A 27,127-nucleotide genomic window follows, 5' to 3' on the forward strand; every position below is an offset into this window, starting at 1 on the left:
AATTCAAAAAAAATTCTCAGTGTTATAGAGAGAATCGGATGAGAGAGAGGGGTGCGCTCATCGAGGCAACATTTTATTTTAACTTTGTTCCTCCCATTTCTGTTCCTTTTGTAACAAGGGGGTGGAACGAAAATACTACATTAAAAAAGATGCAGTGAACAACCGCAGCATGCCCCGCATCCGTATCCCTTGTTTGTTCTATGCAGCATTCTAAGCAACCGCAGCATGCCCCGCGACGCGCAGAACCCCACATGATATATGCCGTAAACCAGAATTAAAACGAAGCAAGCATAATTAAAGCACTGAAATAAAAAATGTATCGTTGCATGTACCTATTATTTTGTTTTTCAAAGGCAAACTTGGGTCAGGCAGACCCCACCAATTACTATTATTTTGTTTTTGAAAGGCAAACTTGGGTTTGAAACGGCAACGTCCCACATCAAGGAAACGTGCATTGATAGCTCCTACCAATCACGGGGAGCTCCGTTTGTAGTATGTACCTATTGTCATTATATATTTGGCAGTCTCTCTCTCTCTCTCTCTCTATATATATATATACCATGTTATTATTTACATTAATTATCATTACTAAGATGTTTTAGTAAATTTAAAAGACTAAGCTAGTAGGCGAATTCAACCAAATCTCGATTTCAATAAAGTCACAACTATAGTTCTTGGAAATTTCTTGGGCATGAAATAGAGATAAATTGTTTTTTAGGAAATATTAGAAAATATCAGTTCATTTATAATTTTAAAATAATCAAATTTAAAAAAAATGAAAATATAAATAATAAGAATATTGAAATAACATGATGATCACTTTGAAATATTAAAGATAGGTGATCGTCTGATTTCCTCAGGATTTTTATCTAGAATATCACGACATTTGAATTCATTAAGACAAAATCACAAGAAATTCAAAATAATACCATTATTTTTTTTATTCTATGGTTCCGATTACGCAGAATCGAAGGCAGCTTTGTTTAGAACCATCGTCACATTGTTGATCCATTTGGGCCACGCTAGAGTCCTGCTCTGCTAATGATTTCGGGTTGGATGGTATACCCATATTGGATATGGACATTGAAGATCCAAAAAGGTCTTGGTTGATCTTCCTTGCATCAAATGTCGGTCCCACATGGATCAGGCCTGTTTCAGGCCGATGGTACACATGATGGGAGGTATCCAAGGTACAGGAGCATGGACCAATGCCATCATTACTTTTACCAACTTCCATCACCTTTGTGTCTACTCACTTCTAGAGTTTTGACCATGTGAAAAGCAGGATGTCACTGGGTCGGATCCTTGCACAAGCTTACTGGATTGGGTCAATGGGATCCAAGTCGAAGTCAGACCAAGTTTGGTATTTGGGTATTTCCACCTAGAACCGATGCCCAATACATTCCTAATCTTAGGAGAGTTGGACTGTGCCAAAGAGCCAGGACTTGGGGTCATCAGCCAGGGTGTGCGGATAAAGATGGGTTGGATTTAGGTCAGATTTAGAGCTTATATATTTATGTAAGATTCAATCCGTGTTCAAGCAGGATCCATTTTTATGGATATGGATCAGGGTCCAGGTTAAGGAAACCTGCTACACGTTTCCTGTGGACCCAACTTGATCCAAACAGTTTCGGTCTGAATGGCATACCTTTTAACACGGCTCAAAATCCAAACTTGATCTCATTTTTGAATTGTCAGAATCCATATCTGGATCCGGATCAAATTTTCTCGATCGACAATGGTACAACTGCTCACACCTTTCTAGGTTTGGAGCAATGGCATTCTGAATTTTGCGTCAAGTGCAGATCTCGTGATTTGGAAGGTTATATATATATATATATTTCAATTTTTTTTAAAAAAAATATTGGTTTACATATAATATTTATTTTTTTTTAAAAAAGTACATCAAAACATGAACAACAGTTTTTAGGAAATTATTAAAATACAAAAAGAGGCAAATAAATTGATAAGACCATGTTATTTTGGGAAGGGTGGTACAAAAATATGACAAAGGCATGCCAATTTCCAAGTATCGTGATAAATCACGATAGGCCACAGTCTTGCCCAATCGGCTCCAAACATGGATCCTTAAAGATCCGACCCGAAACTCGGCAAGAATCACAACCCTGATGAATTAAAACAAAAGGTCGTTTCCTAAAAGAAAGGCAAAAGTAGGGCATGTGGGCCCACATAACAATGGCAGAAATCTAGCTCCTCCCCTCATCACCGTGGCAGATACATTTTTGTAATTTATTGAAAAAGTATGACTAAAAACCCAAAGCAATTAAAGAAGTAAAAAAAAGAAGCTTAAGAAAAAGAATTTCAGTTTGAACCAACTTTTTTGCTTTAATTACATGGAATGGCCTCACATTTCAAAATTTCCTAATTTGGGCTTCTGGTTTCCAAAGGAAAACCTACCTTGTTTTTTATCCATTAACAGAAGTTAAATCTCGAATTAAATTACAATAATAACCTTCATAATAACATGGTCAAACATTTACTTTTTTTCTTTTAAGACAAATGAGTATTTTTTAATTTTAAAAGACAATATGAAAAGAAAAAAAATTCACTTTTTTTTCCATGATGATGGAAAGTTAACTTGAGGTCCTTTCTTAAAGTTCATCTTCATCCCGATGTTATTAATAATAGGACTTAATCAGACGATTCAAATCAAATCAGGTCCATCAATGACTTGTTTGAAAATCAGCTAAATCAGTTTTTATTTTTTTACTTTTTTAATGTTTTAATAATTATAATATTTATTTCCTATTTGATCGTTTAGGCATTAAATGCGGATTTTGAAATTCGACTGTCAGTCATCCTTTATTTTTGTACTTCATATTTTTTTTTTCTGAATTTTTTAAAATTTTTTGTGATCTTTTGAACCTTTTTAAAAATAAAAATTTAAAAGGGCCGGTTCAAAAAATTCTATTCAATACTGAAATTGCTTTAAAAAGCGATTCGGGTTTAGAAACCGATATGGACAACAATAACTTTCCCTGTCTCATATGTAGAATTTCAAAAAAGTGACGTATTTTACAATTAGCTTAAATAGTTTGTCCTATTTGCAATTTTCCGAAAGAAACTACACTTCTGCTCTTTGCGAAAGCACGCAATCTCAGACTCCGCGTTGGAGAGAGAGAGAGAGAGAGAGAGAGAGAGAGAGAGAGAGAGAGAGAGATCGTCATCATCACATCCATCATTCATTCCTCATCATACATAAGACATCATCATCGATCTCCTTTTTATTCCCCGTCTCCTCCCTCCATCGCTCGCTCGGTTTCGAAACCCTAGATCGGCCCTCTCTTCCTCCCCGATCTGCTTATTCGCCTTTCCTCCTCCACTTCCCTCGCGCCCGATTTCTCCGATCCTCAGGCGATGGGCGTCGATCGAGCCCCATTTGGCCCGATTCAGGTCTCAATTCGCTCCGATTGGGTCACTCGCTTTGGCATCGTCTGAACCGTCTATTGATCATCTCTTCGTCTTCATCTTCGTTGGATTCGCCGATTGATTGACACACACAGATATATATATATATCTCTTTTTGTTGGGCCTTTTAGGTTTAGTGTTAAGTTCGGGTTCTGGATTGAAGAGTTGTTCTTTGGCTGAGAATCGTGATGGAGCCTCGTGTTGGTAACAAGTATCGTCTGGGCCGGAAGATCGGGAGCGGCTCGTTCGGAGAGATCTACTTGGGTAGATTTCCTTCTTTCCCATTTTTGGTGGTTCTGATTTGATTCTTTTGTTGTTAGGGCTAGGGCTGGGGTTTTGATTGTGGGTGCCTTTGTTACAGGGACGAATATACAAACCAATGAAGAAGTCGCTATCAAGCTTGTAAGTTTTATATCCTGTTTTGCTGATTGAAGGTTTTGGTTATGTCTTTTAGGTTTTTGAATTGGTTTCTTTGCTTGTTTCTTTTTCATGGGTTATATTGATTTCCTTTCGTGGAACTTTTTTGGCACGGTTCTGTTACTGCTTTTCTGATTATGGTTTGATGTGACGTTTTAAATTAGAAACTTAACCTTCTGTGCAATTTCCAATTTAGGTTGATCAATGGTGATTCCTTTATCTTTGTCTTGCATTAGGGTATTTCATAGTTCGCATTACATTTCAACTCTTTTATTGTGGTTGATGAATTGAATTATTTCAGAAAATGGATTGTACATGTTGATAAAGATCTTGCCTCTATCCACTAGAAGCTGCAAATTTTTTATTCCTTGTTTTTAGTTTCATAGACAGTAGGTTTTGGTTGGGGGTTCGGCTTTGCGTGAATGGTTGAATAAAAAAATTAAACTTTTTGACATTTTCCTTTTTATGGCGACATAAAGCATCTGTAGAAAGATGGAAAAAAATCTATGCATCATTTAGATCATGATCTAGGAAGGGAATCTATTATGTGACTATAATCCGCTTAATGCATGATGAAAGTACTTTGACAGAGTATTGATGTGCAGAATTTTGTTACCACTTCCTGTAGATTTAGATTCTTCACTTTTAGAAACTAACGATTGCCTTCATTGTTCTTCTCATCATTAATCATTGGAAGAAAGCAATCACTTAATTTCAACTGAAAATAGAAAAGTTTAGTTGTTTGTTTGGATGGGTGATCAGATAGGCACGCAGATTGAAAGCTTCTAATAGTTGGCAATGCATAATATATACAATGTGGAAGGCTTCAGAAGATGGGGATTGGAGCATCATACAGAATTTAAATGAGAGACCAGATAAAGGTCCACCTTTGATGAGAGCGGATCATATAAAATGGTGGGTGACATTAGCAATGTCACCCACCGACCACAACCACTAACCCCCGCCCCGCTCTCTCTGAGTGGGACTCAGTGGGGCGGGGGTTAGTGGCTGTGGTTGGTGGGTGACATCAATGTCACCAACTGTTTTATACGATCCATTCTCACCTTTGATGCGTAATGATTTTGATACGTGGGTTCATGTTTGGTGTTTGTGCTTGTCTGTCTGGGTGCACACACCATTCACACATGCATTTGTTTTTTTCCGAGGGGTATTGAGACAAGTTGCAACAACTTGCTTTTTCAAATGATTAATTCTATCAAGAGAAGTAGTGGTCCACTGACTCTAGAATAGTATCATTATTGGAAGATGATGCACCATTTGGGACATCAGAATACAACTTTGTCTATGTCAGCTTGACACCTTTACTCCCATTATGCATGTTAGAGTGTTTGGTTTGGTAGATTATGCCTTGAGAAATCCATTTTCAGTAGGTAGATTTGGCTAATCTTAGAACTTGAAGGATTTGGGAAGACAACAGATTAACTTTTCTCAAAGGGAAAAAGAAATCTTTTGACAAGGATTAAATGATTAACATTAAGGGACAGAGAGATGAAATGACAAATAATTGCTGGTGCTAAATTTATTTCTCTTGGTGGATTTATTAGATTCATAGAAATATCTATCTTCTCCGATGGGATTAGTGTTGCTAGCCGATAAGTTATCAAAAGTAATGTTGGGTGAGATCCTTTTTCTTTTCAAAGCTAAAATGTGGAAGCCCTATATAGGAAAAAAAAACTATAGAAAAGTGAGTGCATATGAGTTCATGTAGGTTGGTGTGTGTGATAATCCAATGGTTAAGACAAGTCTTGGTTAGCCATATTAATTGCTGATCTAAGATATAAACTAAACAGTAATTTAAATGTTAGCTTTTGGGGCCAACTCTCATATGATATTTTACCAATGGCTTCAAATCTATATGGCTGGATATACCTTATACTTGGTGGTTGTGATATATTCCAATGTTGTAAGTATCGTATGATACATATCGTTACTATGGGAAAATGTATCATACGATAAAACCCTGTATCGTGCCATATTGTACGATGCACCTTTGGCGCACTTTAAAAGATCTGAAACTTGTTTTTTATTTTTTGGATTTTAAAGACCTCTTGAGGGCAGAGTTCCTCATTTGTGTAGAGGCTATTAGAGGGCTATCCACGTGCCCTAGGAGTCGTGAAAGTGATTTGGGGTTCAATTCGTGCGCAAGGGAGAGAGCTTTTGTGGTTTGCCCAAGTAAGAGTGTATTTCCACTATTTTTTCACTCAAGGAAGTGGGTTAAGGTAAAATTTTTTTATTATGAGTAAAATTACAAAACTACCGATTGAAAATCAGGCTCCATACCTCCAACAAAGCTGATATGAGATGATCCATCATGACAATAGGGCACTCAAGTAATGAGTGAAAACTGATTGAAAATCGAGTGCAACTATTGCCATAATATTTTTTTATCTAATATGAAAGTATGAGTCTTGTGACATGTTCTTAATTGCAAGATATTTAATATTTTGCATTGTTCTTGTGAGATAGTTGGTGTTTGATGATGTCTTATGCAGCTCATAGAGACATAAATGCTTCATATGTGATTTTATGGTTGTATTTTGTGCAATTCATCATTTTTTCATGTGTTATGATTTTTTTAGAGTTTGCGCTAATTTTTTATTTTAATGATTTTTTTGAAATTTTTTATTAAAAAAATTATGAATTTTTACAATTTGGTACGATTATATACAATATGTATCTTATTTGGACCCGACTGATACGAGTAATGATACGATACTTACAACCTTGATATATTCTTTATGACAATGGTAGTTAAATTCATTCATTAGGACTTTGGGGGATGATGGAAGTTTTGAGTAAGATTGGATAATGCGAAAATCATGATTTGTGATCTTTGAGTACTAAAAAATATGACATTTTAGTACAGATATTTTAATTTTTTAAAATTTCAAAAAAAATTAGAAAGTTATCAAACATGAATTAGAAGTTGTTGATTTTTTCCCTTGATATCTCCCTAGCCATTTTTTTGGTCACCTTATTATCCAGTCTCTCTCTCTCTCTCTCTCATAGTGTCAATGGGTCGGGTTTGGTTCGGACCCAGGTGGAACCAGACTCAAACCAGATTTGAGATGATGGTACCGGGTCATGACCTGGGTCTAATCGGACCCACCATAAGAGAAACCATACCTGGATCCTACAATGACTACATAAACCAGACCCAGACCATACCTGGTAAAATAATAGTTTTTACCATTTTTACATTGAAAATTTGAGGATCTTAATCGGAACTCGGGTCAGGCCCGGGTCTGGTATAAAATTTCACAAACCATACCTGGCTCCATGTATTAATCGGACCTTTCGGGTCCGACCGGGATTCTAATCGGGTCTTCTTATTTATCACCAAACCTTGGCCCTATAGGGTTTGGTATGGGTCGGGTCCGGGTCTAGGTCAAACCTGACCCATTGACGCCCTTACTCACAATTACACACACATGTGCATTCATGTATATAAACACACACATATCCACTCACAGACCCAATATGTAGAACTGCCCTAATTTTATAAAACCATGCTTCTACAAATTTGTGAGCTTCATAAAATGAATTCATGAATAAGTTGGAATGCCATTCGGAGGTAGAAGCCAGGCCTACAGGTCGTGAACTTCTTTTCCCAAAGAAGCCGGAAAGACATGCAAACTAGAGCCCAGTTGGGCAGTCCTAGAGCAATAGTCTCCACATGCAATCCTATTTTATGATATTCATGGGTGATGCACATTGTGAGAATTTATCTAGAGCCATGAAAAAGTTATGTTGAACATCATACATTGGTCCAGTAATTGAAACAAAATCATACTGAGAGAAGAAACTAATGTACCAAATCAAGATCAACTTGGAGGACTCGAAGAAAAACAAGAACGAGGTTGTCATAAAAAATAATAACCTTTCATTATATTAGATCATAAAAAACTAAACTAAAAGGAAAATTATGCCAACCACGAGGCTGGCTTTTGGAGACAAGGACGAAGTAGTGACCAATTGATTCTTTAGACACTGCTGAATCTAATCACCCAACCATAAGGTAATTCCCACAGGAATGGGGCCAAATGCAGCTAGATCAGCAACCACCACCCAAGGATTGTAATAATCACATGCAGGATCAAGGAGCGAGATGTGGATGCAGATGTTATTTGTACCCGAGTTCCATTTTGGGTTTTTGGTGAGGTGTTGCAATTAACTCACATAAGCCCATCTTCTCAATTTTCTCCTTTCTTTTTTGCCTCAAGGATTTGGAGGGCTTTGGAGCAGTAGTAGTGCTTTTTGGCTAGCTATGCACAGGGATACTCCATTTCTGCTCCCTTTCTATATCCCCTTCCATGCCAGTCATTAAAAAACTTCATAGAACAGCCATATCCTTGTATCCACAAGCAGATCCAAGTGACATAGTTGGCTAGCAATAAAATGGAATTTAATGTTTGCATGGGAGAAGTTGCCAACTCAAATCCCCCAAAAGAACCTCTGACTGGGATCGACTTTTCCCTTGACTTGGAAGTGGATCCCATATTTATAAGTGGATAAGTTTTAAGTGAGACATTTTGACTTACCAAACATAACCAGAGGGTTTGTTGTAATACATACTTTTTTCGAGTCTAGCTACTGATTAGAAGCCTTGATCATGAAGATGTTGTTGATTAGTCAGATTTTAAGAAAGAAATAACCCTAGATGGTAAAGTATTTGGCTTCTATCATGAAATGCGATGGTGGATTTGACAAGAGCTACAAAGGGATTTAAGGATTAATAAAACTAAAACTATACATTATCAATTATTTGTAATTGTAAACGACTTGATGTTGTTCAGGTAAAGCAAATTGTCAACTATTTTTATTTCTTCTATATTCTTCTTTTGTTTATTAGTCCAATTTTTGGTACATTTGTTGCTCATCTTTTAGATACACCCACTTTGTATTGTACAGTATGCATTACATGATCCTCGCCACTTCTGGTGTCTGCTGCATGTGCTTTTTTGGTCTGTCAACCTATGAGCTTAATGACATGAATGCTGATGCTTTATCTCTCTAATGGGATCTGTCTTTCCTATTCCTTTGACAGGAAAATGTTAAGACGAAGCATCCTCAGTTGCTCTATGAGTCAAAGTTGTACAGGATACTTCAGGGAGGAAGTAATGACAATATTTACTTCTTATTCCTCTCTCTCTCTCATGTTCTATAGTTGTTTACTTGTTCCTATTTTTTTATTTATGTTCTTAGCTGGAATCCCAAATGTTAGATGGTATGGAGTTGAAGGTGACTATAACGTCCTTGTGATGGATCTACTAGGACCAAGTCTTGAAGATCTTTTCAACTTTTGTAGTAGAAAGCTTTCATTGAAATCTGTTTTGATGCTTGCTGATCAGATGGTATGGTTTCAATTTAATCGTTTAAAAGAAAGCCTTTTTTTGTGGTATTATTTTGAACTTTTTATTTTCTGCATTAGATCAATCGAATTGAATTTGTTCATGCCAAGAGTTTTCTTCATCGTGATATAAAGCCCGACAATTTTCTTATGGGCTTGGGAAGACGAGCCAACCAGGTATGCTCTTAAGAGAACTCTCAGTGTTCTTTATTCAGATGGATGAAATGACACATCATGATGCTGCAGGTTTACATTATTGATTTTGGCCTCGCTAAGAAGTATAGAGATACTTCAACACACCAACATATTCCTTATAGGTAGGACAAATTAGATTTCAATTTCTAATCTTCAACACAAATATATCTTAAATGCTTTTAGGCTAAAGATTTGTGTTTTTTTATTATGTTTACCCTTGAATATTGTTTTTATCAAATTGTGATCTTTAAGTTACTTTTTTTGTATGTTCTACGGTGGTGTTCTTACATGTCTTTGCTATGTGTGTTGTATGGTGATTCTATAGCCCTGTTTGTTTTTTATTTCTGTTTATTGTGCATAAATCATAAAAAAATAAAGTTTATGAACGGAAGTTCATTATGATTTATAAACATTAACATTGTTTGGATATGTGGTAAATGGAGGGCAGTGTTAAACATGAGAGGAAAAGAGAGGGAGGGGAATAGTGGCAGTTGTGGGTAGGTCTGTTAAAATGTAAAACTGTACATATATATATATATATAATAATATTATTATATATATAAATATATTTTTCATTTCTTTCTTTTCTGTAATTTTTTTTCCTTTATTTTTATTTTTTGTCTTTGTGTCATCTAGTTTAGTTTGAAGTAGAATGACAGTTGCTAGTTAAGTCCTATCCAGACTTGACTAGCAATAGAGCTATGTCGGACAGCTCTATTGAGTCCTCCTCTTTCAGCTGTGTATATAAAGGGGTGCAGCCCCTCCTGTAATCTATTTCAATGCTTCTTGAGCAATTGGTTTTTCATATCAATAAAGAATACCTTTTTATTTTTATTTTGTTTCCAGTTATACCCTTTTTAAAGGTTATTCTTTAGTGTCATTCTTGACACTTTCCCTTGTGAATCTAAGCTCGTGTTTCGAAGATCCCTATTTCATTTCATGGTATCAAAGCCGCAGGAGTACTAGATCTTGAGGAAAAGCTGCCTCGGTTTTCGTGCCCGTTTGCAGAAGTGTTCGCCACTTGAAGAGAAGTGTTTTATCACTTCATTGGGGAAGATTTCACATCTTGTTGTATTGTATTTTCTTCTTTCTTTTTCATTTCTCTTCTATCCCTATTCCTTCTCTCCATTGTAATCAATGGATGACAATGATAAAGTCACCGTCATGCCTATGAAACTAAGCGATACGAACTATGTAACATGGACTTCAATCATGAAGCATCATATATGGGAAAAAGACTTATGGGGGATTGTGGATGGTTTCGATTCGGAACCTAAGCTATCCTTTACTAAAAAGGAGGGAGATAAAGATGTCCCTCTATTAGAAGAAGAGAAAATCAAGGCTCTTGCCTCATACGAGAAGAAATGGAAAGAATAGAGAATATCTCATGCGTAGATAATGTCATGGCTTATCAATAGCGTTGACATTAAAAAATGCTCAAGTCTTGCCAAATTTGATCACGCCGATAAGGCATGGGAATACCTTAAGAATATGTATTCCCTTAAAGATATTGCACACATGTGCAACCTCCAAGAAAAAGTTTGAATGATGACAAAAGGAGACAAAACTATTCGTGAATATTACAATGGGTTATCCGAACTTTGGGAAGAACTTTTCCTTTTAGAACCAAAGTGGCATTGTGCCGAAGACATCGAGCTTTGTTAGAAACAACTCGATGCTGAACATTTTTATTAGTTTATCACTGGATTAAGGTCGAAATTCGAAACCACTAAATCAACTCTCCTTCACCGGGGAAAAATTCCTTCTATTATTGAAACTATTGAAGAGTTAACAAAGGAAGAAACTCCGGAAAGGTTCTTCAAAAATTGAAGATGATTCCGTTTTAGTCGTGTTTAGACCAGGGAATTATGTTCGATCATATAAGCCTCCTCACTTTAATTGACAAAATGGTGACTATGACAAGAAGAAAGTTATTTGTCATCACTGTTATGAACCGGGACACTACAGGCCACAATATCCCAAACTTAAGGAGCTGAGAGAAAAAAAGCTGCAATTGCTGGATCGGAACCTAAAGATCAGGATGCACCAACTTCTTTAGCCCAACTAATGGAGATTCTTCAACCTCTCATCAAATGTGCCTCTTCCTCATCTGAAGCTTCAACCGGCGCAACAACCTCATCTTTTTCTAATCCAGGTAAAAATTTCTTGGCTCCTTGACTCAGGTGCATCCTTTAATATGACCCCAAATAATCAAAGTCTATCCAAATGTGTTAAAAATAAAACAAGTGTGTCAAAGGTCTATACTGCTGATGAGACTTCTCTTGAAACAGAAGGAATAGAAAATTTTGAAAAAAATTATAAAACAAAGAAATTTTCTATTCCAGAAATTACACATGTTGCCAAATTAAATTTAAATCTTTTATCTGTATCTCAAATTTTTGATTATGAGTGTAATATTTTTTTTTCTTATGATTGTTGTTGTTTTGGGATGAAGGCGTAGTTGTTGTTGTTGTTGTTTTTGTTGTATGATTGTTGGTTACAGGATCGCCAGTCAGGCAAGCTGATTGGGGAAGGCCATGGAGAAGGAGGACTTTATTACATGGATTTTTTGGAAATGTCGAAGAAAGCTTTTTGTTATAATATTCAGAAAATAAAGTTGGAAATGTGGCATAAGAGACTTGGTCATCCACGTATAACCAAAATCCAACATTTTCCAAATCTAGGGAAATTTTGTAACTCTAAATCATTTGATTATAAAGATTGTATTCTCGGCAAAATGAAAAGATTACCATTTCAGAACAGAACCTTTTTCTCTTCAAGACCACTTGAATTAATACACTCGGCGGCTGTTTGGGGTCCTGCACCAGTAATTTCTAAAGGAGGATTTGTTTACTATGTTATTTTTGTCGATGATTTCTCCTGGCATACATGGATTTACTTTTTCAAACATAAGTCTGAAGTATTTTGATACTTTCAAACTTTTCATAATATGGTTAAAAACAAGTTTCAAAATGATATTGCTATTTTCGCACAGATTTAGGGAGATAGTTTTTATCCACAGATTTTCAAAATTATCTTAAATTGCATGGCATCACACATCAAAGATCTTGTCCTTATACACTTCAACAAAATGGACTGGCGGAACGAAAATATCATCATATTATAGAAACCACTTGGACTTTATTAATCAAGGTTTTAAAACCAGTGACTCGGAACTCGACTCGTTCTTTATTGACTCGTGACTCGGCGGGTCAACTCGGTGACTCGGACCGGGTTTTGTTAACTTTTGATTTTAAAACAAAGACAATATATAAATTGTCATTTAAACATATAAAGGTTTGTAGAATGACTTAATTACTAGTTTAATTGATTAATAAGTAAAATAACATCAAGTAAAACTGTTCTTAATTCAAATCTCACATTTACTAAATAAACTACGCAAGCAGGAGCAAGTCTTTCAAGACAATATATAAAGAATGACTTAATTACTAGCTTCAAGAACTTTAATAGCTATGCTTGATCATGGTTTACATCCTGAATATATGGACATAGCTGTTGTGTTGCAGGGCCTCAGAAAATCCTTGCAAAATTTTGGGAACATTAAACTTTATCTTGATATTTGTAAGTGTGTTTTTGATGTACAGTTGATTGGACCATGCCTTATACATCTGCACATAAATGCATATAAGCTTTGGATAATGAGAATGCTGTGATGTATATATATTATAATGATAAATGTGGGCATTTTATGCTGTTGGTTTTGAACAGGCTTGCTGCCAACTATTGTGTAGGTCTCAAAGATGGTTGCATGATGGATCAATTATGTTAGCTGGATTAGTGGATTCACTCCATGTTCATTGAGGGGTACTGGGTTTGATTCCTTACCTGGAGCTACCAAAAGGAATGAATGATGGACATGTGAAATTTGATTGACTTTTACTAATTTTGTGATTTTATATTAAGTTGGTAAGGCTATTGTTATTATGCTATTTGTTCTTTGAAAAATGAACACTTACATGTGAAAAAAATGCCCATAGCCTTTAAAAATGGAAAAAGAAAAAAGTGCCCAAAACTCGCCCGAGTCAACCCGAGTCAGGCCGAGTCAAGGCCGACTTTTCGCAGAACGAGTTTAGCTTGCCGAGTTGACTCGTTGGAGGGTCGAGCCGAGCCGAGTCAATGGAGGGTCGAGCCGAGCCGAGTCACCGAGTTGACTCGGCGAGTTTTAAAACCATGTTATTAATAACAAATCAAGTCCCGAAAGACTTTTGGGCAGAAGCTGCCTTACCTGCCACCTATCTCATTATTAGAATGCCATCTTCTTCGTTACAAAATATCACTCCCATTGAAAAACTTATGAACATTTCTCCATACCACTCTAAACTAAGAATATTTGGGTGCAAATGTTTCATATTTATGCACAAAAATGATAAACTTTCTCCTTGTGCGATTCCCTGTGTCTTTTTAGGATATGATGAAAATCAGAAAGGTTATAGATGTTTTGACTTCAAACATAATAGACTATATGTGTCTAAAAATGTTTCCTTCCTTGAAAAGGAGAGCTTCTTTGATTTTAGAAAATTAAAAGATGTCTAACATCAACATTTGATGAATATGACCTTGACTGTAACTTTGATAATGATCAAAGAATTATTGATCTTAATCATAATGTTGAAAATGAAGAAGTTCATAGGGATACTAGTATTCAATATTTCATGAGACAAGAGTCTAATCTTCCATGTGCACTTGAAAAATATTCTAACATTCCAACTAGACAATCATCCTGAGTCTCGAGGCCTCCAGAAAAGTTTGTATCATACGAGTCCTTCTCACCCACATATAGGGCGGTTATTGCATTAATTCACTCATATGAAGAACCATCCACATATTTTCAAGCAAAAAATGATATCAAATGGATAGAAGCCATGAAACTGAATTAGATGCACTTGAAAAGGCTTCTACATGGACTATTCAAGATCTTCCTCTAGGGAAGAAAACTATAATGTCGATGGTTTTATAAAATTAAAACCAAGAGTGATGGTACTCTTGAAAGATATAAAGCCCGATTAGTAGCCAAAGGTTATGTCCAAGAATATGTGATTGATTATGAAAAAGCCTTTGCTCCGGTGGCTCGTATGACAACTGTCCGAACCTTAATTGTCTTAGCTTCTATAAAAAAATGGTCTATTTTTCAAATGGATGTCAAAAATGCCTTTTTAAATGGAAGGCAAGAAGTATACATGGAACCCCTTACTGGTCTAAGTATTCCTAAGGGTAAAGTCCTTCGTTTAGAAAAAGCTCCTTATGGACTTAAACAAGCACCGAAAGCTTGGTATGATAGGTTTAGTCGTGTTATAATTGATATTGGTTTTCAATTCTGTTTAACTGACACTACTTTGTTTATTAAGAATTCTGATGCAGGGATCATTGTGTTTCTTCTCTATGTATGATATGATCAACACCAGAAGCGATAAACAAAGAGTTAAAATGATCAAAACACTTCTTAAATCTCATTTTGAAATGATTGATTTAGGCTTGTTGAAATATTTTTTAGGCATTGAAGTTGCGTATTCTCATAGAGAATATTTATGATCTTAATTTGCTTTTGATATTGTTTCCAGGTCTGGTATTACTGATGATAAGAAAGTCAACACTCCAGAAGTTGTTAATGTTAAAATGAAGATTGATGATGAAGAACTTATTCCAGACCCTACCCCTTACAGACAACTTGTCAGGGTATTTTTCTATCTATCCATTATCAGACTAGATATAGCACATGCTGTTCACACAACAAGTCAATTTCAATATGCTCCTACTTCTATTCATATGGGAGTAGTCTTGCGTATTATCAAATATATCCAGTCTTCTCTTTCACGAGGACTTTTCTTATCTTCCTCTTCTTCTCTTGATTTAATTGCATATACTGATGCTGATTTGGGGAGGTGATCCCAATAACATACACTCAACCACTGGTTTTTTGTGTTTTTTTAGGAGAATCATTGATCTCGTGGAGGTGTAAAAAGCAGCAGAAGGTATCTCTCTCATCTACCGAAGCTGAATACAGAGCCATGGCAACGACGACCATGAAAGTAGTTTGGCTCCGACGACTGCTTGCTGACAAGGGAGCTGAAGCAACAAAGGCTTCACAAATGTGCTGTGACAACAAAAGTGCAATCTACATTGCCAGTAACAGAACATTCCACGAACGCACCAAACACATCAAAATGGATTGTCACTACGTCAGAGAGGAATATCTACACAGGATAATTGATATGCCATATGTCACTTTAGAATATCAGTTAACAGACTTCTTTACAAAGCTTCTCGCTTCTCGCTGCTCTTCGATTTCACTTTCTCTTAGACAAACTTCCGCTTATTCTATCGTAAGTTTGAGGAGTGTTAAAATGTAAAACTATACATATATATAATAATATTATTATTATATTATTATTATATATATATATATAAATATCTTTTTCATTTCTTTCTTTTTTGTAACTTTTTTTTCTTTATTTTATTTTTTGTCTTTATGTCATCTAGTTCAGTTTGAATTAGAATGATAGTTGCTAGTCAAGTCTTGTCCACACAGTCCAACGACTCTATTTAGAGTCCAACAGTAGTGAGTCCTCCTCTTTCAGCTGTCTATATAAAGGGGGTGCAGCCCCTCATGTATTCTATTCCAATGCTTCTTAAGCAATTGGTTTTTCATATCAATAAAGAATATCTTTTTATTTTAATTTTGTTTCCAGTTATACCCTTTTTAAGGGTTATGCTTTAGTGTCATTCTTGATACTTTCCCTTGTGAATCTAAGCTCGTGTTTCGAAGATCCTTATTTCATTTCAAGGGCTACTAATGAGCCAAACGAACCAAAAGAGGGTGTTCAAGCTCGGTTCATTTTCATGGTTATCCAAGCATGAGTTGACTTGTTAACAAAAAATACTTTTTAAAATTGAAAACAATAGAAATTGGACTCTAAACCTATTGAGCTATGTCACACAAACTCTTCTAACATTGCACCACACCCGCGTGCGACACTTGGACACATCTTCCTTTGTGTTAGGTGAAGTGAACCTTTCTATCCAAAAGTAGATTCAATTAACCCTAATCAAGTCCATTTTTATCTATATTATCTATATAAATACATAAATGCACACACATACACTTAGTGTTACCTTAAAACTGTTAAAAATTATATATATACCCTCCCCGCACCCAAGTTTTTTTTAAAGCATCCGCATCCGCATCCGCATCCGCATCCGCATCCGCATCCGCTCCGCATCTATGTGACATAGCTATTGAGCCAAGTTCAGACTGGTTCATTACAAAACATAAATTGTTTCAAAGTTGTAATCAATGGATTTGAGCTCTAAGCTTATTGCTTGCAGGGCAAACACTTATATTCTATTAAAAAATATATAAAATATATTTATTAATGAGCCTATATGAGCCAAGCTGAGCCAAACACTTGTTCCTCATGTTCGGCTTGCCAAGCCTACTTCACGAGTTTAAATGACCTCTCTATGAGCCGAACATGAGCAGAGCCAGCAGCTTGTTTGGTTTCCAGCCCTAGTGGTGGGTGGTTCGCTAGTGGATTTAGATGAGGGTGGTGGTGGGTGGACAATAAGGGTTTTAGTGGTGGTAGGGGTCATCGTTGAAGGGTGAGATATGGAGGATGTTAATATAGGTGTGGGCCTTGCTATGTGGAAGGAGAAGGGAGGATGATAGTGGGTGGAGGATGATGATGGTGGCTGTGAGGTGTATGTGGAGGGGATAGGAGTCATAAGACTATCACCTGGGTACCAGTGCGGGTACAACATGGCAATTCAAAAAAATGTGGGTACGGGGACACAACTGTATATATATATCACATACAAAATAAATTCTAAATAAGCTGAATATAATCTAAATATATATGCTATATCTAAAATATATATTATATACTAAAAATGTAATTATAAATTATAAATTAAATACAAACTTGTATGTACACGGGTAAAATGGTGTGTTCGAGTGTCAACGCATGTTGACACGGGGATATGCGTGTCAACATGGGTACGTAGGGCAAAATGGAGTGTTCGGGTGCAATAGGGATAGTAGAGGTAAGACGGGTCGTGAATGATGGTGGTGGCAAACATTAGAGAAGGGATGGGGAAGGGGGAGTGAAGGGTGGGCCGGGGTCCATGGGTAGGTGTAGGGAGGGAAGATTGAGTCTTTGGCATTGGGTGAGAGGATAAGAGAGGGAGGAGGGAGTGGGTAGAGGTTGGAGGTAAGGAAGGGAGGATGAGGTTGTGGGTGCCTCTTGATCAAAAAGTAAACAACAACAACAACAACAACTACGCCTTCATCCCAAAACAATTGGGGTCGGCGATATGAACCAACAAAGAAAATCATTCTGGGTCTTCCACATGAATCCTTCTCCTCCAATGATTTCTATCCAATGCCATGTCTTCGGTGAGGTTCAAAGCATTCATATCCTTTCCTATCATCTCTATCCAAGTCTTCCGAGGCCTACCCCGACCTCTTTTAACTAGTATATTTTCCCATTTCTCCATCCTTCTAACTAGAGCATCATTAGGCCTTCGCCGAATATGTCCAAACCACCGTAAACGATTCTCTCTCATCGTATTTTCAATGGGTGCAATGCCTACCTTCTTACGTATCTCCTCGTTCCGAATCTTATCTTTTATTGTATTTCCACACATCCATCTAAGCATACACATCTCAACTACACTCATTTTTTTAATATGATGTCTCTTGGTAGCCCAACATTCCGTACCATATAGTAAAGCGGGCCTAATAGTCGTCGTATAAAACTTTTCCTTCAACCGCAATGGCATTTTACGATTGCACAACACTCCAGTTGCACTTTTCCATTTCATCCACCCAACCTTTATCTTATGATTTCCATTTCCATCAATTTCTCGACACTTTTGAATGATAGATCTCAAATATTTGAAACAATCATCCACCAGTATTTCTTGCTCACCAAGCTTCACTACACTCCCATCACTACTTCGTTGCTTACTAAACCGACATTCTATATATTCTGTTTTACTCTTACTCAACTTAAAACCTCTTGCTTTCCAATGTCTGTCTCCATAATTCTAACTTAGCATTAATCCCAGCTCTAGACTCATCAATCAAAACAATATCATCAGCAAACAACATACACCACGACACATTTTCTTGAATTGATCTCGTAAGCTCATCCATCACTATAGCAAATAGGAAAGGGCTTAAAGCAGATCCTTGATGTAAGCCAACCGTTATAGGAAAATTGGTTGTCACCCCTCCACAAGTGCGGACATTGGTTACTACTCTTTCATACATATCCTTAATTATACTAATGTACTTGAGAGAAACACCTTTCTTCATCATTGTCCACCAGAGAACGTCCCTAGGTACTCTATCGTATGCCTTCTCCAAATCAATAAAAACCATATGCAAATCTTTGTTCCTCTCTCTATTTCTCTCAATAAGTTGTCTAAGAAGATGTATATCTTTTATAGTTGATCTTCCAGGCATAAAACCAAATTGATTCTCCGATATATATATATATATATATATACCGTAGGTTCCCTCGGAGCGGGTCGGGGTCCAGTTATCGACCCAGCCTGCTGCGTTCTGCTGACTGCCATGATTCAATCATGTCTGGAATTCCCTGGTCTTCACGAAAAAAAATATTAGCAAAGGTTTGATGTGGTTTGTTGGAGAGAGTTTTTACGAGGCCTACGACTCCACTGCCACACCACTGCCTAGGGTTCTTCAAATTTCATTTTATATACAGTTGCACACAGATGACAACTAAAAGAAATTTATTGGATTTGACGTGGAAAAGAGAGGTCTACACAAGGCTACGACATCTCGTCAGGAGAAAAGTGAATACTAATAGCCACCAAGGATACCACCATCATTATCATTTGTTATGGAGAGAGAAAATCCTTGATGAAGAAGGATCTGGATCGTTGAAGCCTTGAAGGATAAATACTTCAAAAGGCTCTTGAATTTTGGTTTTAATTTTTGAGGAAGATGGATCATCATTTCCAAGTTAACAGTATGTTTTCCAACGCTGCGAATTAATTGTTTGGAGGCAAGAATAGCATGAGAATCTGGGATGCCAACAAAGCTCGTGAGATGTTGTGGACACAAGTGCCGCTTTATAAAACAAGAGCAGCTTCAAGCAGCTGTCAGCAGATTTTTTTTTAAATTCCGCAGCCCATTTCGTAGGGCAATTTTTTTTAAAAAAAATCCAAAAAATCGACCGAAATGACCTTGGGTGCGGTCAACGCACCCAGGATCGGGTTGACCGCACCCGGTGCCGCACCCTGCTAGCCGAATCCCTGTGACATAGATGACAACCTTACTCAACCTAGACTCAATCACCCTCTCCCAAAGTTTCATAGTATGACTCATGAGTTTTATACCACGATAGTTTGTGCAATCTTGTATATCACCCTTGTTCTTATATAGAGGCACCAAAGTACTCTTCCTCCACTCATTAGGCATCTTATTTGTCCCCCAAATCTTGTTAAAAAGATTTGTCAACCATTCTAAACCTTTCTATCCCAAGCATTTCCAAGCCTCGATAGGTATGCCATCTGGGCCAACTGCCTTTCTTTATTTCATTTTCTTCAAGGCCTCTGCAATTTCTTTCTTTTGAATCTTGCGCATGAAGTCACGATTCATCTCATGAAAAAGAATGAACAAGTCTCCAAGATCCTGTGCATGACTTCCATAAATAGCTTATCAAATTCTCATTATCACGACTCTTACTTAGATTTCTATAACACTCTCTTTTAACCTTAATAGCTAATTTGACATTCTCGTTTCACCATGATGTATCCTTACCTAACGGTGCACCGCCTTTAGACTCACCCAATACCTCCTTAGCCACCTTTCTCATGCCACCCGCTATCTTATTCCACATAGATTCTGAATCCTCCTCGAGACACCAATCAACTTCCTTAATTACCTGCTCTCCAAACATTCTTTGTTTAGCTCCTTTCAGTGCCCACCACTTAATTCTAGGATCTATCCTATGTCTATCCCTTTTGCGGCATTGTCTAATTGTAAGATCTAAAATTAAGACTCTATGTTGTGTAGCTACACTTTCTCCCGATATAACCTTACAATCGATGCAACAACCCCTATCTCTCTTTCTAAGTAGGAAAAAATCTATCTGACTCGTATTAACCTCACTTTTAAATGTTACTAGGTGAGACTCCCTCTTCCTAAACCAAGTGTTGTGTTTGCTAAGATCATATCATAGGACAAACCAAAATCTAAAATCCTTTCTCCACTTTTGTTTCTTTCTCCTATACCATAGCCTCCATGGATACTCTCAAATCCATTCTTACTAATGCCTACATGTCCATTAAGGTCACTGCCGATGAAAAACTTTTCTCCATAAGATATCCCTTGTACTACTCCATCTAAATCTTTCCAAAATTGATGCTTAATGGAATCATCTAAACCTACTTGAGGAGCATAAACACTAATAATATTAATAATATCCATACCTAATACTAATTTAATAAGTAGAATCCTATCACCCTTCCTACGGACCTCAACTACATTATCTATAAACTCACGACTCATAACAATCCCTACTCCATTCCTATTTCTATTTATTCCTGTATACCAAATCTTATATATCCCCAAGGTTCCGTCACTTTTGCACTCTACCAACTTACCAGTTAAAGACCCTATGTTCCAAGTGGCTAACCTAATTTTATGGTCTTGGACTAACTTCTTTACCCCCACCTGTCCAACAAAGTGAGGGAACCCTTGCCTATCTGACACCACACCCGGGCGCCGGTGTGACGCGCTTCCGGGAGATGACCTAGCTACCCTTGCCCATTTATCACTGCCTCCGGGCTTATAGAGTACAACACATCGCTCAGTAGGGACCCCCCCCAACAAAATTCTCATATTGGTTCATATTCATAGGGTATGACTAAGTTTTTATGCTGGTTGTCACTGGCCTACCGCAACCCTCCTCGTTTTTAAAATCGATTTTTCTATTTACTCAGAGGAATTTATAGATAATAAATGAAAAAGAAACATCTAAACATCCATAAAAGCACTTAAAAATATAAACAGAAATGAGCTATTTACAAATACATCCAATCATGATTTTAGGCTTTGACATATTCTTTTAATCTTAGACACTACTTCCTTGAAATTAACATGGAAAATTCAATTGAAAGAATACATTTTATCTCATTTCTTTGCATATCAAGTCAAGGATTTGTGATTTGTTATTTGTGGAGGTCATAAGCATCTTTAGGCTTTGAAGTCCATCAAGTTAGCAGTCCAGGTTTCTTCCCCCTCATATGTTCCTTGATTGACATCTTCTGTAGATAATAATTTGGCAATTTGGTTCTTTTGGCATCCAAAATTTTCCAAAATAACATTTTTAGGTGTTTGGCTGACCATTTTTTTTAAATTGGCATTTTCATAGCGCCATTTTGGGACCCCATTTTTTAGAAAATGTCGAAATGCCATATTTTTTTTTCAAAATGTTTTTGAAAATAATGATTGCTTCTCAAGGCCTCACATTCCTTTCCTCACCTACCCGCCCTCATAACTTACCATTGGACTGCGTTTATTGTTGCATTCACATAACCGTTTCCCACCTATAGCGTAGACTGGAAAACAGGTTTGGATAACTGGCTAAATAGAATGATAATGTTGCAAGGGCAGCTCATCTCCTTTACTCAGCAATTGGCCTGTTGGCAGGTTGGGTATGGCCCAATTCTGACCTAATCAGATGTAGTAGGTCTGGGGTTTGGACATAATAGAAAGGTCCAAATCTGATCAGCTATTCGGGTCAGACCAGCAGTGTCTGAGTAGTGTATGGCCCTGGGCTTGGTTTGTAAACTTTCAAACTAGGCTCATGTACAAACTAGGTTCTGATTAAGATTCACTGTTTTTCAGTGTGCAAATATAAGAAAAATTAAAATTTCTCTGCATCTTGTTTATGCTGTCTATATCAGATTTGGATCCCTTCTGGCTATGCTACGTGCTATGGGATCCAGATATGGACCTGGTACCAGCACCTCGATCCAGATCTGCCTGGATTTTGTGCAGGTCTGATGTTGAAAACCTGACTCAGCAGTACATTTCTGTGTTTTGCATTTCTTTGTCATTAGGGTTTTTTCAGCATGCTATAGTTGAGCTTATCAAGGTGTGAAATCTATTTCTGAAAATATGTTTCCCAGCATCTTTTTCTGTTGTTTAGTCTTGCATTTTTGCAGTTCATAAATTATCAGAAATTTGCTACATCTTTAATCTCTGTCCCTTTGTGTCGCAATCCCATGATTCCATCCTCTTCTCAATGATGTAGAGAAAATAAGAACTTGACTGGGACAGCAAGATATGCAAGCATGAACACTCATCTTGGCATTGGTAGGCTAGCTTTTGGATTAGCTTTCCCACTTTCATTATTCTTTGCATTTCATCAATCAAATTCTTTTGGGTTGCGTAAAATTGTTTTTTCTAATACAATCTCCCAAATATATTTTCCATACTTCTGCCATATATATGAGGTATATTTAACTTTATTTTTTTCTTGACTGTCTAAGAACAAAGTCGGAGGGATGATCTTGAATCTCTGGGATACGTTCTTATGTATTTCTTGAGGGGGAGGTGCGCTTTCTTTATTCAAAAGTCTTTTTGAATATTCAACCAGCAAATAACTCTTTTTCCTCTACCTAATGCTGGTCCATGTGTCTTTAGTCTTCCATGGCAAGGTCTTAAGGCAGGAACAAAGAAGCAAAAATATGAGAAGATCAGTGAGAAAAAAGTTTCTACAACTATTGAGGTACATATACCAAAACATTTCTGGAGTATCAGATACATACTTCTTGACGAAACTAACATTAAATTGCTTTTCCAGTCTTTGTGCAGATGCTACCCTACCGAATTTGCTTCATATTTTCATTATTGCCGTTCATTACGATTTGATGACAAGCCAGACTATGCTTATCTCAAAAGAATATTCCGTGATCTTTTTATTCGCGAAGGTTTAGTATAATTTTTTTGCTTAAAAATTGTACAGTGCAATTTGCTTTCAGAGTCTTATGCCTTAGACTTTTAGATGCTTGATTTCTACAGGATTTAATTGAAGCAACTCATATAATCATGGTAATCACGGAATTCCTCTATCTCTCGTCTGTTATTTACAGGTTTTCAGTTTGATTATGTGTTTGACTGGACAATTTTAAAGTATCAGCAATCCCAGATTGCTAGTGCTCCTCCGCGTCCTCTTGTAAGTATAACTTGTTATGCTTGATTACTAATAATTATCATTGTGTTCCTGATATCAGATGTTATATCACTGTTTTACTTTTGTATTTCAGGGTCCAGCTGTAGGAACAAGTTCTGGCTTGACACCGGGTGCTGCTAATGTAGATAAGCAATCTGGTATGCATAATTTCTATGTATCTTCTGGAATTTTTATGATCTATATGTTAAAGGTCCACATATTATGATATTGGCACTTGCTAAATAATCATATGCTTCTAGCACAAATTTTTCCTTTTTTGAAAGTCAAAGACCAGTACTTGAAGACCACAAACTGGCTTGAGGCTTGACCAATTTAACCCAACTCTGCTGGGTTTAAACCTACTTAAAATTCAAATTTGGATCACGTCAGTTAACTTGCTTTGACAAGGAGGCAAATTGACTGAAAGCTTAAAGCCTGTGAATTTACATTCTAGATTAATTGAATCGATGCATTCATAAAGCTTTTTATTTTCCCATTTTATAGTAGCTTCTAATATATGGCAGTATGTTTCATTGGTCTATTAGTGTCTTATGGGTATGATGGCAAATGTTTGCTTTTGATTAGGTGGTGAAGAAGGAAGAACAGCTGGTTGGTCTGGACTTGATCCTTCCCATCGCCGAGTGTCTGGGATTGCTGTAACTTCTTCTGGTAGCCTACTGAAGCAGAAGAATCCAGTTGCAAATGATGCAACGGTGACTAAAGATATGGTAAGTTTGACAAAGTGATGTCTACGCTTTTGTGTCATGCACGACAGGAATGTAGGTCCTTGTCTCTTGTATGTTCTGTCACTTCACTACTCAATAAGAGTCCATCCACGCTTATTTTTTGCAAGACAGTTTCCCATCTAGCCATTGGCTAAACTAGCTGTCTTAAAGCTCATGCAGTTTTCAAGGTTAAAACTATGTCAAAGATTTTTCTTACTCTTGCCATGCCACAATAAGAGCATAGTTGACTATTCCAGGTTTTAAGTTCTTTACTGTGTACTTTGCAGACTCTATGTTATTCTCTCACAAAACATTCACATATTTTTATGTACAAAGTACGTTTTTTATAAATAACATTCTCTATTAGAATGTGAAGAGCGAAATGGGAGTTTACATGTTTCAGAGAGAAAGGCAATATGGTTGTAATTTTTTGGTTTCTGTTTCCATTGCCATTCTGAAGCAAGAGTGTTTTATATTGCCTTTCTGTTTGGTCATTGGTGCTCCATTGTTGCCTCATTAAGGATGATGGGGTTTTTGTTCTTGAGGGTGGACATCTGCAATACTTTATGGTTTCTCTATGGTTATCCGACTTTGCTTGTCTTGGAAATTGGAAACCATGGTCACAGATGCTGGCCTTGTGATAGCATTTGTGAGGTGGTGAGAGTTTTTCTTAGGAGAACTTGATTGCAAGTGTTTTTTTTGGGTAATTATTTTTTTATTTAAATTAAACCAACTGATTTTAAAATTGGTAAAAAAATGAGTTTTCAAGAAAACATGAGAAAATGCTAATCTTCGTCTTTATCTTTTATTGTATCACAATTTTTTTTGAGATTTTTTTAAAGAAATTACCTTCAGAAATATAAATTAAAAAGTTATGTTTCAGATTATGCATTATAAATGATGAATGGATGCAGTTTGCCAATTTCCAGCTCAAGTTGGCATCAAGGGCCCACTGAAATGTGTTCAGACTCCCATAATCTGTAATTCGTCTCTTGGGGAAACAGGAATGAACTGGCATTTCGATGGGTTTTCACCATTGATTTGTACTGAAACTTGATATGTGATGTGTATGGAACATCGTTAATGTGGGTCTTCTTGGCACCTTGAATATCTGGATAGGTTCTAAATCCAGATTCCATACTAGTGTCTATCCTGCACTAAAACATTCTCTGTCTTTGTTTTTTTTCTGTAAAAAGCATAATTCTATCCTAGTAGCAAACACTATCTTTTGTGTTTTTTTCCCTTGTAGGCAGGAAAAAATGTAAATGAAGAATAGTTCAAGTACATAATTCATGCTATCTTATAGTGTTAAAAAATCTACATAAAGAAAAGCAAGAACTACATATATGAGGTAATAAAATGGCTATATTATGAAAATGGTAATCTTAGTACTAGTGCATTTAAAAATCAGATTCATGCTATCTTATAACGTGTTAAAAATCTACATAAAGAAAAGTAAGAAGTGCGTACACATGGTAAAAAATTAGCCATGTTATCAATGGGTGATATTAGTACCAGGGCATTCATAGGAATCAGATTCGTACTACGTTATAGTGTTATGGGTTTTTTTTTCTTTTTGGATCAGATAGATGGAACTTCCCCATTCTTTTGTCATCTACTTTAGTTATGCTAAAGTTTGCTGTTTCCCAGCTTTCACCTTTATCTAGATTTATTCCATCAGTTGATTTATTCGTCTGATTTTCTTTCAAAAAGGATTTACACATTGCTTGTTGAAAGATTTAGATTAAGCCAACTGAACTTTGATATTTGTTGCATATCTTTTTCTTTACATATAACTTTCAGTAATAGATGCAATTGTTTATGTACTTGAAACCCTAGAGAATGGTCGGTTCAGAAGAGGTACTGTATATAGCCCAGCTGGATCTGCAGACTGCAGTTCGGAGTAACAAATTGCAACAGTACTTTCTTGAAAAAGAAGCTGTTTCTTAATAACTTGCCTGTGACAATTCTGGGGTAATACACTGATACTGTGCTAACTGGAAATGTAATTTGATGTGTTTTCACCTGTGACAATTCTAGCCATGCACTATCTGCATGATGTGGGTGGTCTTAGGTTTGAGAACAGTGTGACCATACCAGACAAGTTGCACACTTTCTTTGTGGGTCCTACTTAAGTGAAGCATACTAGCATAGTAGTTGTAGTTACAGACAATAAATTGGTTTGACCGATCTCATTTTCTTGAAACTTGCAGTTAGCCACTTCTGCTTATATAGGTAGGTCTGGAGGCTTATCAAGGCGAGCTGCTGTCTCAAGCAGTCGAGAAGGACTATTAGAGAGTGAAGCTGACCCTACTCGTCATAGAACCACAGATGCAAGTCCAGGTGCATTCCGCAAGGTAGTCAGCGGGCAGAGAAGTTCGCCTGTTGGTTCATCTGAGCCAAAACGTTCATCAGCAGTCAGAAATAACTCCAACATAAAGAACTACGAGTCAACTCTGAAAGGCATCGAATGTCTGAATTTCGACACCGAGGAGAGGCTTCATTTCTAGAGAGCATTTTGAGCTTTCTGCACAAGCAGACTGTAAATCTTACTGGTGTAGTGGTGTAATATACTCGTAGAGGGATATTTTTTCTATTTATTTTTCCTTCAATTTCTTTCTCAAATTGAGTCTGTTGTGATGAAGGGGATGGTTTGAACATGAACATATAGTTAATTGGGATCACTAGGCTGGTACTATGAAATAAAAATGAAGAGAGGAGAATAGGTCTATTAAGCCAATCGAAGGTAGTTTGTTCATGTA

The 27,127-nt window shown here is 36.7% G+C and overlaps 1 protein-coding gene across 1 annotated transcript; it reads left to right on the forward strand.

Moving 5' to 3' along the window:
* Window positions 1-3,274: 3,274 nt before the first annotated feature.
* Window positions 3,275-27,127, forward strand: LOC149820307 (casein kinase 1-like protein 2). Its single transcript, XM_089982247.1, has 14 exons — window positions 3,275-3,693; window positions 3,791-3,831; window positions 8,915-8,984; window positions 9,073-9,221; window positions 9,299-9,394; window positions 9,464-9,534; window positions 22,720-22,781; window positions 22,958-23,021; window positions 23,112-23,196; window positions 23,272-23,398; window positions 23,561-23,643; window positions 23,735-23,798; window positions 24,226-24,368; window positions 26,579-27,127. Exons 1-14 carry the CDS (start codon window positions 3,618-3,620, stop codon window positions 26,873-26,875), a joined length of 1,428 nt encoding a protein of 475 aa, XP_089838373.1. The 5' UTR covers window positions 3,275-3,617; the 3' UTR covers window positions 26,876-27,127.

This window comes from Nuphar pumila, chromosome 12 (genome assembly GCF_984573655.1).
Source record: "Nuphar pumila chromosome 12, dmNupPumi1.hap1.1, whole genome shotgun sequence".
NCBI classification, from domain to species: Eukaryota; Viridiplantae; Streptophyta; class Magnoliopsida; order Nymphaeales; family Nymphaeaceae; genus Nuphar; species Nuphar pumila.